Source organism: Ascidiella aspersa, chromosome 2 (genome assembly GCF_963924565.1).
Source record: "Ascidiella aspersa chromosome 2, kaAscAspe10.2, whole genome shotgun sequence".
Taxonomy (NCBI): domain Eukaryota; kingdom Metazoa; phylum Chordata; class Ascidiacea; order Phlebobranchia; family Ascidiidae; genus Ascidiella; species Ascidiella aspersa.
Window position 1 is genome coordinate 11,348,961 of NC_139448.1, and position 14,785 is coordinate 11,363,745.

At 37.2% G+C, this 14,785-nt stretch overlaps 1 protein-coding gene and 1 long non-coding RNA gene across 2 annotated transcripts; both read left to right on the forward strand.

Moving 5' to 3' along the window:
* The first annotated feature begins 1 nt into the window (after position 1).
* Positions 2–1,100, forward strand: LOC146163641 (uncharacterized). Its single transcript, XR_014494601.1, has 2 exons — positions 2–131; positions 731–1,100. It is a non-coding gene; the product is annotated as an uncharacterized LOC146163641 (long non-coding RNA).
* Positions 1,101–5,429: 4,329 nt separating this feature from the next.
* LOC146163642 (histone-lysine N-methyltransferase SUV39H2-like) lies at positions 5,430–12,556 on the forward strand. The gene is made up of 8 exons (XM_083381824.1): positions 5,430–5,734; positions 6,089–6,253; positions 6,730–6,930; positions 7,154–7,371; positions 7,783–7,936; positions 8,348–8,500; positions 9,354–9,495; positions 10,270–12,556. The coding sequence occupies exons 1-8, from the start codon at positions 5,465–5,467 to the stop codon at positions 10,482–10,484; spliced, it is 1,518 nt and encodes a 505-aa protein (XP_083237950.1). The 5' UTR covers positions 5,430–5,464; the 3' UTR covers positions 10,485–12,556.
* Positions 12,557–14,785: the final 2,229 nt, after the last annotated feature.

Sequence of the window (14,785 nt, forward strand, 5' to 3'; positions counted from 1 at the left end):
GTACCAGGGCGCGTTCATCGGGACTTCCCCGTACTATCACTACATGACAGACCCAACTTCGGTTCCGCAACACAGCCATCACCATGACAACCAAGCTTACATGCCTAACTACGCCTGCCACGGATGTCAGGGTGAGTGGCGTGTTTTTTTCTTTTTTTACGAAACACCAGAACGGCGATTTATATACTGGTTGTTTTCTGTGAGGTGTAGGCTTCGGCGAGCAGATTTATACACATTTTCGCCGAGCAGATTTATACAGAGCAAGTTTTGCATGAGGTTTTTTAACATGTCATTTTGCCAGCAATAATCATCCCAATGCCCAAAATGTCTCTGAAACGCATATTTTTCGACAATTGCTTGTACCATGTTCATTGTTCAGTGCTGTAAAAAAACTAATATATATTAAGTAAGGGTGCTCAGTTTGGTACCTATGCTGGTAAATTTTAAATTTTATGTCTGGTACATTTGCGATTTTTTCTTCAACATCAAAACACGTTTAATCTTGTTTTTGTAATATCAATAAAAAGTGAACGGTTTGTCATTTTTTGTATTGCCATGAATCGATATTACTAAGAGCATCTGGAGCTTTTTGAAAGGCGTCACTGCAATATCAGCTGAACAAGTCTTGTTTGCAAAATAATCTTATTACTTTGTCACAGCACTTAGACTTTTCTAATGGGAAACAATTCCACGCAATACTATTAACCACTATATGCTCGTTTTAAATTAGGCCACGAACTAAAATCCAACTCCAACTTATTCAGAATGCGACGGCGGAGGATATGTCAACGCCGACCGCCATTACGAAGCAGCCACAACCTCCAACCCCACTTTTCCGGGGGAGATCAGCGATTCGGCGGGGGCGGTCGCCCCAATGCCGTGTGGGATTCTGCGCAACGGTAAGTGCTACAACTCGCCGGCGCACAGCGAACCGCTCAGGACCGCCAACTTTAGCGTCTCCTCATCGCGGAAAGTTGCCAGGAGGCCGATCACATGATGAAGCTTTACTATGTTTGCAAATTTCACAAATTTGAGGAAGAGGTCTCTTTTCACCTGGCGGAGATTTCGTGAATTTTTAAATAATACAGATCAACTAGTTTTAAAACAGTATATAAAAACTCGAGGAGTAAGTTTTTTTTTTCACCTGGCCGAGACCTTTGAATTTTCCAATAATAATGGTCAACTAGTTTTAAAACTGGAATTAAAAAAAACTCACAAATAATTACTTGGCTTTCAAATCGCTACTTCTGTACTATAGCTCTCAAATGATTAATTACCATTGAAACGCATAAACGCAACATGCTGCGGCTAGTATAGATTGTAAAAGATGCTCCGCGAACCTGTTGAAACTTCTTAACAAACTTCAGTTGGAAAACGACTAAATTGGAGTAATGATTTTCACTTCGCCCGTGTGAATTTGAAACAATTATTTTTGCTTCGGTCGAACAGTCGTTTAAGATCAGTGATTACAAAACTGTGCTGTGGTACACTTGCGTATCTCGAGAGATTCTAAACTGTGCCGCGATACAATTAGGGATTTTTAGAAATAAGCTAATTGTATTACACGCATGTAAGCGTACGGCACTTCAATGCACACTATACATTAGAAAACTAATAATATTAAGGCATGTATCCATGGCTTTATCATGTAAGATGGACGTTTGGTCAACAACCTTGCCATTGGCAAAAATCCTTGTTTCAGCAATAGAATTGGCCATCGCATTATCACGCGCTACCCCATTCCTTAAACATGTTTTTCAAATGAGGATAAGATCGTAACTTTTGGCAATATTTCTGATTAGGCGAGGTAATTGCTTCTTTGTTAGTTATTGTGATTACACAAGATTTTTATGTCAGGTATCCATGTCAAGATTTTAAACTAAAAGTGGTCTCTAGCGCGGAATAAATAAATTCCCATACATAAGGTTCGCAAGCGCGCAATTACGCAAAATTGCTGCTTTTTGTACCGATTCATGCTATTATTACCGCTGCCGCTCCCAACTTGTCTGCAAAGCTACGTTTTATACTCAGTAAATCGTCTATGTTTCATATCACGTTTTAAATTGTTTAATCTGCAAAGTATTGTTTTTCTACCTTAGCCATTTTACCCACAAACCTTCGTTACAAATACCAATACCGTTCGTCTTTTTCGCCCCTCCATAATGCTGTATATGATTTTTACCAATACGGCATGCATGTTTTGGTACGAAACCTTGATTTCTATGTTTGTAGTTTGTAAGCTCTGTCCTGCCAATCCCGTACGATCAAGTGTATGTGCCTTTAGAATGACAAGTGACCTTATGCCCGCCCTTTCAAACTGTGCCAGTGTGCTGCCTTACACGTTGCTCCTTTTAATTACACACAAGTGCTTGACATAATATTGCAAAGCCTTTTTTATTGATTAGTTTCACCGTTACCTAACTTTGTTTACATATCTTACCGAAGTTGATGTTTTCTATATTTTTTTAACAACGCATTGTACAAAACCGTCCATGATTTTACTCTTGGACATCGCAGTATTTTTAGATATCTTTATATACATTCACAGCACGAACAAATAAATAACTTAACAATTGTGTAAAGCCATGTTTGTAACCACTCTTTCAAGGTGGTATGTCATTTCATATGTTTTTATATCAAAATATTTCGGCTCCTTTATAGCCAATACCACCTTAAGCTCTCGTTTCCGTTGAATTTTTACTGCTTTGTTGTTTATTTGTGCTACTAATATTGCAGCAACCGTCTAAACTTCTGATTAAATCTAGATTTGCAGTAATTTTTCTATTTTTGATTTGCTTGCCAACAGCGCTTTTTTACGTCCTTAATCATTCAAATCGATTCGTCCATATTTGCTACATGTAGCCGTTGGTTTTCTTCTGAACTAGTAGTATTTTTAAATAACGTCCACCACTATCTTGCGTAGTAATGAGTTTTTCATTTCCTTCATTTCTATTCAGTGCGAAGCCATGCTAAACGCTTTACCTTTCTCAGTTACCTGCCGACCATTGGTGCCTTATTACGGTTAGTTTGTGTTCCGTACTTTTCTACCCTAACCAGTATGTTTATTGCATATAAGGATGTTTATGTTTGCTAGTCACTGGCGCCTCACGTGCGACAGCTTGTTTGTTGTACCTGGAAGAAATACAAAAATATACACATCACATAGTTTGGTTGTTGTCAAGTAAAAATGTAAGATGTCTTAGCTACGGTAGCAGGGCAATTGATTTTTGGGCAATAAAATATCATTTTGACTTATTCAAGTAATGTAGATTTATTGTTTAGTAAAATGTGTTTCCTTTTGTGCTGCGGTGTGATAACACAGTTTCAGCCAGTGTTTTTTTTAATTCTTTACAACAGTGCTGCTTAGTCAATTAGCTGTAGCCAGCCGTTCGATTTTAGGTTGTCATTTTAATTATGTCTAGGGCAAATGAAAACTAAACCCAGAGCAAGGATTTCAATAACGTTTTCTGCGTTAATCGTGTGATTATCATTAAATTATTTTTCGGCAATTCCTGGATATCAGAATCACGACTGATATAATAAGTTATTTTTGGTTAATTTGACGCCACCATACCTTGTTGTCCGTTTTATAAGTTTCCTGTAATAGGCGGAAAATATAAAAGCTTAGGATGCACTGTTTTGGTGGACACGGCACGAAACAATTTTGAACAAAATTACCGGATTCGATATTTTCACTTTCGGACATGCTATTGTTGGATCTTTGCATTTGGAAGACCCAACGCTTCCAGTCTCCACCTCACCATATTATTTTGCAAAGATTATTATCATTTTTTATAATAGACCTATATTCGTTTATAAACGAAAAACTCATTGTACAAGTGAACATCGGCTAACCTGTGACTAGGAACAAGTGATCGGTTTCGCAATAAATTCAAGCTGGCCAAAACAAATAAACATTTGTGTCTCGCCTGATCTTAAGGTAACAGGACCAAATAGACACAAACGTAGTAAGTCATGAGCTACGATTAGAATTTATATATCATATCATTGGATTGAATTTCTCACAACAAAAGGACATTGGTGTGATTTGTTCTATTTAAATGTATCGACCCTTCAACTGTTGTGAATATAGGCAATGTCGCGGGAAATTCTACTTCCAGCTGAATTGTTAGCAGCGTGAACAAAACTAATACAATAGTGCAAGTTAATTTGTTTATTGGCTTTCGTTTGAGTGTTATAATGTAATCTATTGACTTGATTTACGGATTTGATATAAGCTATATATTTCTACAATTTTTAGTCGCTTTTAGCTCGTTGAAATTATGAATTAAAGACTAATTTTGTAAAGTGACTCAAGTACCATGCAGTCTGCTTTCCATGGCATGTGCATAGTGCACGCCCAATATTTGTAAAAAAAAATCATTTGCTCACCTGAATTGGTTATTGCACACTTAAATTTCGAGAAAAGGCTGAGCTCTTTTCTAGAATCCTACTACAGCATTCAATTTCAACACACATTGTTTGGGTGGGGTCAGGGCTGCGTAGTCAGACTCGAGACTGGAGAAGTCATTTCTTTGTTTTGCTGAAGTCAGACTTGGTAAAACTACCAGAGTCCGACATGCGCATACACAGTACCAAATTTTAAAACTAACATGGCCGCCAACTGGAAATTGTAAAGGTGGAATAGCATATGGTGGAATATTTTCCAATCGTATTGTGAGTTAATGAATTATAGGAAACCACTATATAAGTGGATTGCTGAATATTCACATTATATTAGTTACGTAAATTAGCGGAATACAGGCTGTAGAGTCAGGGCCGAACTGAAGACTCAACAAAATCTTACAACTGACCGGAGTGGGTTATTTTTTAACAGACTCTGTAGCCCTGGTTGGCCAGTCTGGCAAGTATGACTGATCCCTACAAGATCTCATCAAAAAATGGCCAAAAATCCAAAAAAGACAAAGGTCAAAAAAGTGCACCTCAGGTGCAGTTTCAAATTTCCGGGTGCACTTTATGATTTTGGAATGCACTCATTATTGCATACATGTGATAAATAAGGGTGCACAATTTTTTATTTTTTTTTGAGATATTTTTCATGTTGCACTTTTTGCCATGCTTTCCACAGTGGCTGGTTTGGGGTGGGTCAAGTATTATTATATTTATTATTTAATAATATATTGCCTAACCCGACCAAATGCTAACCGGCACAATAATTGTTAATGCAAAATCCGCCCTTCGAAATAAACTTCCTAATTAAAATAATTTTACCAGGTATGTTTTAATGTGGCCTATAAAGTTTTATAATGTTTTAAGTAATCTCCAAAAACTAATTGTAGAGTGCAAACATGCCCTGTTTGGTTTTCTGTTGCATCGTAAGCGAAAGCATTATGTAGATATCACTGCAAGCCATATGGAGCCCCCTAAAAAAAGACGAAAACAATGTGCACCGTGGAAAGGTTTTGCAAACAACTTTCACATACCATGTATTGTGGTATCAGAGATGATTCCAAAACTAGCAGCAAAACATGGCTGTACCTTAAATGTTGAAGATAAGAAAAACAAAAGGAGTCATGTGCGTGCTGTGACCGAATGGTTTTACAAGGACGTTCCAATTATGAGTACATTTGTAAATGACCGAAAGCCAAATTTTCTTAAGCCCGAGAACTGCAAGAAAATCTTGGTCAAGGCACATCAAATCAAGGCTGCAAAACAAAGGAAAACAACCTCATTTTTTGAAGTCGAATATGTTGCAGACTTCAAAGTTCTTAATGTAAGTCATTATTAAATTTATCTTTGTCTGTTAAAATAAATTACAATGTTTCAACCGCTAATAAAGTTGTCTTAACATAATAAGTTTTGTTTTAATAACCAATCTTCCAACTTGTTGGTCAATAGAATACCTCAATTAAACATAAACTTTTAAAAAAAATCTATTTTCTTATATTTCCAACCCACGGAGTGACAATTTCTGCAATAAAATAACCAATACAGATTTTATTTATTTGCTTATAAATAAAGTTGCTCTGTTTATACAAAAAAGTGGTTCATTTCCTACTAAAGTAATGTAAAATTACATGACATGCAGCTACACTGTAATTTAATTTAAAAAATGTGTTTTGTCCAGGGAAGAAGATATTATCTTATCAAATGGACAGGCTGGCCAAAAGAGGCCAATACCTGGGAATATGTGTCGAATTTGAGTTGCTCAAAACTCATCATAGAATTCCATTGTGACTACATAAATCAGTTAAATGAGTTCCTTGGTGAGCGGAAGCTCAGTTGGCCCCAGGTTAGAGTTTCATTAAAACATATTCACAATACAGATTGAACTTCTATTTCAAAATAGATTGTTTTTATGTATATAAATGCACACTAGACTGCACAGAGTTTCTTTAAAACATATTCACAATATATAATTAGCGTTTTAAAAACTTGGTTAAGGGCCACCTTGACTAGCATATAAGGATGCTACAACAACTGTTGTTCTTTGTAATCCTCATAACTTATTACAAAATGCATCAAAATCATTTGGGTCACAGCCCTATCATGTAGTTTGGGATACAGGTCCTTTATTTTTTTACCCATAATATGAAAATTTGTTGGACACATTGCCTTGCATTGGGCTTAAAGCCGTTTTTGTTTAAATCTCTTAGGTCACTAAGCTTACTAGCGTTAGTTACCTTTACTAGCGAAGCAGTTGTACAATGTATGTTATAAAATTCAGTTATCCTTTAACGTCAATATTTAACCTAACAATCTTTTTAGCTTTTGAAAACCGGAGAAAAGCAACAGAACAGGCTACTGCAGCGCTTATACAATATGACACCGAATAATTTCCACTTTGAAGCAAATTATGCCAAAGCAAAGAAGATTTTACAAATGAAACTTTTGCGATGGCAAACTAAAATCAATGCAATCACAAGAGGATGCCCTTTGATTGTAATTGAAAATGAAGTTAATTTGGAGGTATGTGTTACATAGCGTTATAATCAATCAAACATTCCATCACAATGATGGTAAAGATTTTTTCACAAAACTTGGCAGTTCTACAAAAAAACTTTGTATTTTTGTTTTATAATAATGGTCTATTTATTGTTTTAAAACATTCGACTCAAAAGCTAGCTAAACACAATAATACCCTCTTAAACCTCAAAAGTTAATATATTGGCAACTTATTTTTTACTTGCAGGGATTGCCATCTGATTTTGAGTATATTGAGCAAAACAAGCCGGGTGTGGGGGTGGAAATCCCATCAGACCCTCTAATCGGGTGCCATTGTGTTGGCAGCTGTGCTCTTCCTGTGGAAATGGGCAATTGTTGCCCAGGACTACACAGGCAGAAGTGTGCCTACAAGAATGGTCTTTTAAATATCAAGCCGGGCAAGCCAATATTTGAATGTAACTCCAGGTTTGTGTGCAGTGTACCCTAGGTTTTCATTTATTTTTAAACATCCTGCGAATAAATACCTTGTGGACAAACTTAAGGTTGTTGTCCAGTTGTTGACTTCTTAACTGTGTTACACCAAGCCAAGATTCTCTTCAGGACAAGTAGTTTTTTTTATTGAGACATTACTCTAACAGAAGTATTAATTTGTAATTTACATAACTCTTATTATGGTTAACAAACAATTTACTGTTTATACTTCTATAGTTTTGTTGAATTTACGGTTTTACAAAATCAACATTCAAGGGCATGATGAAGTTGTGACACTGTAAAATTCTTGTTTAGGTTGTTTATTTTTGTTTATAGGGCCACTGTGTCATTGAGGCATACTTCCTTTAAACTACCATTTAGGTAAAATACAAACTGTTTTGGTAGGTGTAATTGTGGCCTAAATTGTCCAAACCGAATTGTGCAAAGAGGCCCACAACTCGCAATGTCCTTGTTCCGTACTATAAATGGCAAGGGCTGGGGAGTGAAGGCACTTGAACCGATTCAGAAAGGTGCTTTTGTCATGGAGTATGTAGGAGAGGTGAGTTTGCTTGGTTTATCTGTGTTATATTGCTCTATTTACATATATTTTATCATCGTTTGATGTTGGAAAAAGAGTTAAAACTTTGGCCAGACAAAATAGAATAACCATTTAATTGAAATAACCAAGAGCAAACGAAAAGACAGAGACTTAACAGAAATTCACAAGCACTGATTAGGTTCTGCTTTTGCGTTTAATGCACAATAACCGTCAACACTTCATGATGTTTCCTGAAAAGTTCAGTTTGAACTTTTATTTCAAAATAGATTATTTTTACGTATATAGATTCAACCTAGACTGCACAGCGAACAGTGCACAGTGCAAAACCAAAAGAAAAATATATTAGAAAAATTGTGCAAAGATAAAAGACTCGCATATTAAACTTCTGATCACGATTTCGATTTTTCACAGGTAATAACTAATGACGAAGCGGAAAGACGCGGAAAGGTTTACGACAGCTGCGGAATTACCTATTTATTCGATTTGGATTTTAATGATTCCGAAAATCCCCTCACTGTGGACGCCACCAACTTCGGAAATATCTCGCATTTTGTTAATCACTCGGTAAGTTATTTTTGTTAATCACTCATTAAGTCATTTTGTTAATCATTCAGTAAAAGTAATTTATCAGACTAACGCCATGCTTTTCCTATCCTTTATGAAGAATGACGTCGTGTCTCATTTTGTCAAAGTTTCGCTTGATTATGGTCATATTTCAAGGACGAGATACAGTGGTATTCTTTTCTCACAGTTTAGGAACGATTGGGGATCCATTTTTCAGTACACCCGGCCCTATTGCAGGCATTGCCCTTTTACTATAAAGGGCGGGATCACTGAAAGAACTGACGATCGCGCGCCTGATAACAGTAAAGATTGACGATCGCTGGCCGGATATAAAATTTTGCGTCAACTTTTACTAACTTGATTATCGTTAAAGACATAACTATGCAACACGAACTGTAGTTGGCTGCAATAAATTGTCGATCAAATCAGTTCTTTAAAATTTAGTTTGGGATTGTGTTCGACAGCATTTCAGCTGTACTTTATCTTCATTGATGAAGTATGCCGCAGGCTGGTGGAATCACCTCTGCGGACCCAAATCTGGCCTGCAGGTGTAGCTAGGTGACCCTTGCCCTATTGTTTTAAATCGCTGTCTATCTAACCAAGGGGTGGGAAACCTACGGCCCGCGGGCCAAATTCGGCCCGCCAATGAAAATTATTCGGCCCGCCACCTTCTTTACCAAATGGCTAAGAGGCCATTTCTCATATTTTTTGGCTATTTCAACTAGTTGAATGCGAAAAATTTTTAGCAAAATCTATTACGGCCAGCAGAGCTTCTTTTTTGGTTTTGGCCCACAACTAAAAAGGGTTCTCCACCCCTGATCTAACCACAGGCCACGTTTCGTTTGCATTGCAGTGCAGTCCCAATCTGCAAGTGTACAACGTCTTCATCGACAACATCGACCCTTCATTCCCTCGCATCGCGCTTTTTGCCCGACGCAACATCGCCGTTAACGAGGAGTTCACCTTTGACTACCAGATGACCGGCGATATGACAGGTACCGCGTATCCTTTGACCGCTTGGCCTCTCTTTTACATTGATAACCCGCCTTTAACATTTGACCTTTGGTCGGTTTAAACTTTAAATCACCCTTTTTAGATGCGCGTTGGCGATTTCGATTTTTGATTGATTCAAAGACTGTGTTTAAATATATATGGATCACAATTATTCTACCATTCCGCCGAATTTCCTGTCCGGCTGTTTATTTTCAGGGTTCAGTAAATATGGGTTCTTTGCATAAAACTGATTTCTTTTAGGATTGCAAGTCTACTTACTTTTTAAGAAAGGCATTTTGTTACATTTGCAGTCTATTTCGAAAACTTTTAACTTTTAGCACACACTTATTTAAAAGCCACCCTTATTATAATCAAGAATATAACCTGATTTTGTTATTGCTTTATAATGAGCCACACAATACCTCGCTTGGGCACCTGCGTTTATATAAAACAGCTTCGTGTTGTATATGCAATAAGTCCTGGCTTCTACAGGATTGCCACAATGTCTTTGATTCTTGTCTTTTTTGTCTTTGAAATGAACTACGTATTAAAAAGTCCATAAAAAATGTTTTTTAAAAAGTTTTTAAATTTATTTAATGACCAGTCGGCGATTCAATTTTAAATCTTTGAAATTCAGAAAGTATCTTAAAATTATTTTCATTTTTTCGTAGAATTATGTGACAACCTTGTATATACTTCTATCAACACACTCACACGTCAAAAAACACAAAAATAACAGCAGCTTCTTAAATCGTCTTTTGTCTGTCGAAACGCAGACGGAGAGGCGCGGCCACCAGACCTGGACGACATTTTGCCGGGGCTGGATGAGAAGAACACCCTCCCTGTGGTCAACGGGGACTCGGCGCTCGCTCAGCGCAGAAATGGTGATGACACAGCCTCGGACATTTCCCGAGCCTCCTCTTGTTCTTCTGTCTTAAAGCGCACCAAGTGCCTATGCGCGTCGCGCAACTGTCGTGGATGGTTGATTTAACGCGCCGCTGCCTTTACGAGGCGATTTTCCGGTCATGTCCTCACTGGCCACTTGACAGAGGTTTCAGCTTTGGGCGAACAGTGCGCTGGAAAAAGCGTAGGTTTTTAGGCTTCAGAACGGTCGGGTTAAGACCTTTTAGGAAGCTGGTGTTTGGTTCTGGGCTGTCCGCTTGGGAGATTAAAGTCTCTCTTTGCCCCCCGCCCGTAGCCGCCAGGACCATGAGCTAGGGATGTCCGATAATATTGGTTGGAGCCCCGAACCCGATACCATATTAGGTTGTGCGTTTCAACAATAGTTTGTCTACAAACCTAGCGTTTATGTATTTAGGTGTTGCTTAAACATTATGTGAATTTGAAACGACTGACTATCTGAGCCGTAAAATAACAGTTTCGGCTAAATTTTAAAAGTTACAGTTGAAAAGTTCTCACTTTTAAGAACGTTAAATTCAACTTTATTTACCCTTTAATAAACTTTTTTAAGTAAGTAATCAGCATAACGGACCAAACCATCACAAAGATACGTGTTTTCAAAGTCTTGCTGTTTTCGCTATACCAAAGACGTTTAAGTATATTTGTCAAAAATTGTTGTACAAGGCTACATTTTTAAAACAAATATTTCACTGGATTTCCCGATCTGCTTTTACGTTAAACAACATTACCGAGTAATTTTTAGCTTATTTGGAAGTTTGCAACATCAATTTTTGGTGTATTATGTTCTACTGTTTTTGCTGAATGAAGTTTTAGGGCCTTGTTACCTGTACCTAAGCGACAAACCAAAAACAACATTTTTCTAGTTAAAGTATATCCAAAACATTTGTGTTTTTCTTATACAACTTAACAATTCGTCTTAATTTAAAGATTTGAAAATTAAACGCCTCAAGTTTTGACACTCAGCATTTTACCACGAAAGTCTTTTTAACCGTTTTCTTAAAAACAAATTTATTTTTATGCTTCGCGTTTTTTGTCGTTATTTAGGCGATCATCGTTTTACCCAAACGTACCCTATACTCACTAACTCAATTTTACGCGAAAAGGTCACGAAGGTGATTTTAAGTTGTTTGAAGTTGTAATACTTTTTTACTGTCGTACGATTCTCTTATTTCGCCCAAAGTTATAAACAATGATTTTTGAATGACGGAGTCTCTGCGAAAAATCACTGAAGGACTTTGTTAAGCTTCAATGCTTAAATATTTCCTCTTTGCAATGTTGTACGTCAATCGTGCATATATACGTAGGTAATTACAAACTGTTTGGCCGAATATTTATCAGGTTCGAATGTTACCTTTCTAGTGGAAATCAGGTTTAAAATTTTCATCTTGCGCCTATTCTGGCAAACAGCGCTTGGTGATCAGGTTAATAACGCGCCACATTTTGTACTTTTTTATCATTTCAAATTTTCGGGCGATCTTTCCTAGTTTGTCGTTTTTCGCTGTTTTTTGTTGCGTTACACAAAAGTGCAAGACTGTGTTTGTTACGGAATCGATTGCAACCAACTCCGAAGTGACCTGAGCTCTAGCATCTTTTAATATATACCGCCTAATTAACCTTCACCTCCTAATTTTGTCACGAACTATAATCCTCATAAAAAATGAGATATGGTTGCATCTATTTTGACCAAAGCAATAGTATCGATCAGCTAAACAGCTTATAGACCCAGTTTGTTATATGAATATCCCCGAAACTATAAGCTCTTACGAACTTCTGTCAATTTTGTGGTGCTTGTATGTCAACCTTAAGCTATAAACCTACATTGTTTATTGAGTAGCTTTGATCATTCTTTAATTGACTTTTTACTGCACGTGGTGTTGCCGCCATCCCTGTTTGTTAATTAAGGTACTGCAATGGATAAAACTATTACGGAATTGCCTGCCAACACACTTTATACTGCCCATGCGTGGTTTGGTTGTTTTTCTTTGCGGTTTTATAAAGTCGTAATTTGTTGTAAGCTGTTCTCGATGTTTTATATCCCTGTTTGTGTTTCTCTTAAGCTTCTCTTTAAGCAACGGCAACCCGTTTATTGTGCGGTATACTGTCGCCGTGGTGTCCGTATTTTAATAAATCCGCCGTCAAGACGACCAGAAACAAACGTGTGTTTTGTGTGAAAGGTATTGCGGGACTGCTCTATTAATACCACAATTTTAATGTAGTACTTCATTTCCACAGTTCAATTTCAAACCAGGTTATGATTTAACACCAGTTAAACTGACCGACACCATTGCTATAATTCAAAAAATATCAGTTAAGAAATTCTAATTTAGAACAAAATGTGGATGCAAAATAACGTCGACCTCATTCAAATAGAATCAAAAAATAATAATAACCTGTTCTAATTTGACATTTTTTGACAAAGCCTTGTGCTGCAATCTAACAAAAACATCCTCACTTTATTCGTAAAGCATAGGCCAATCCGTGCACGGGTGGAATGTCAAATGCAAAAAAAATTAATAGTCCTTTTATAACTCCGTACTATTTTTTGGTGTGCCTTTTTAGCGAAAACTTGCCCATTTGAAGCAAAACTTGTTCAATTAAGTAGATATTTTTTACCTATTGTTTAGATCTTTTTTATCAAATGATTACTCTAGTAGTACACCGCCCTCATGTATGATAACATTGATGGCCGAATCGTTACAGCTTAATAAAACGCAATTCTTCATGCTTATTCAATAGTCAGATTTAACATGCAACGCAACGTCTTTTTTTGTACCGAGTTTACAAAGAGTTGTTAGTTTCGAAAATCTCACTTTTTTAGAAATATTCATTTGACAAATGTCTATTTTTAATTAATTATTATCTTATCGTAATTCTGTTACATGCTATTTCGATAAAAAATATGGGTTTTAATACTCGCATTTTGCATTGAAACATCGCCATAACAATAATATTACCCGAACATGGAGGTCGCTGGTTAACCAAAACGTCACAGATCGCAAACAATTTGACACGAATGTAAGCAAAAAATAAAACTAGGAATGCCGAGAGAATTTTACAGGCACTTTCCCTCTCGATAGCAGGCCAAAGTGGCGATTAGGAACAGAAAACTTTGATAGTTTTGCCTTTGGCGCATTGATTAAACTATACGCGGCGCCGCTCTTATTTTAAGTTTGGCTTCCGATTATATGAGCACTGATTCAGACAGATGTGAGTGATAGTTGATCCGAAAATATGCAAAACATAGCGGAAGGGAGGGTAGCTAATTGGACAAAGATTGGTCGAAAACCTCTAGTGCGGATATCGCCCATCCCGTATAGACCGTACACTCTAAATCCACGAATTTGATGGCCCACGTGAAAACCCGGCATATTGCTGGCCTCATATCCAAACTGAATTGAACCAAATCGAACAAACTAACTTCCCTTGTCACCAGGCATTAAGCGCGTCACAAAAACTCATCGAACACAGACATGGCAGTTGAGGGACGAGCTTTTAACATAGTGGCATTTTACGCGCAGGCAAATCGGATGCTTGTAATCTCGCTTGTTTATGATAAAAATAAACTCCCTTTATTACGCGGGCGCAATCTGCAACAAGGTCAGCAATTTTTTTTTTAAGAGTATTAGTTGCGTCAATGCCCAGCCCGCCGAACGCCCGCTATGTGCCGCAAAACGCAGATTGCGTATTTGCTGTGCTCTACTCCTAATATTTTTTCATATCTTAGCTAAAATTATGTTTGCTGGATTGCTAAAGCAAATACAAGGACTGTATAAATATTTCAGCTTATTAGCGGCACGACTTTCGGAGATATTTCCCAAAAAAAACTCGGTACGCCAATGTCGCTCAGGTTCCGATCGAACTATCAGGAGCACTTATATTCGAGGAGCTTGAATAGCGGTTGCGGCTCCTGAATGTTTTTTTTTTTTCGCTTAGTCCCTTATGAAGGGTTTTGTATATAAGCGACCACGTGTCATCTTGGTGAACCCACACGGTTAAAATATTACTACACGAAACAAGAGTCTTCGAAAAGTGATATAAAAAACAAAGCTGAGGAACATGCTTATTGGGTATTTATGGATAAGTAGAGTTCCCCATTAAGCTTTGATCGTTTGTGAAACTTAAAACAATTTTCATTTTTGTATGGTAAGCATTAAGCATCACAAAGTAAAACAAAGCAGCGTTACAGTCGTTAGATAAAATTTAAGGCGTAAAAAATCAACCAAAAGACACCCGCGGTTTCGAGTTCGTGCTAAAGCGATGCCAAAAATGGTCTCAATGCCGAGAGTCCAACTACAAGTTGGAGCAAAAACCGATTTATGAGAACAAGACTGCTGTACTTTTCCACCGATAGCCGAACTTTTTCGAATCGAA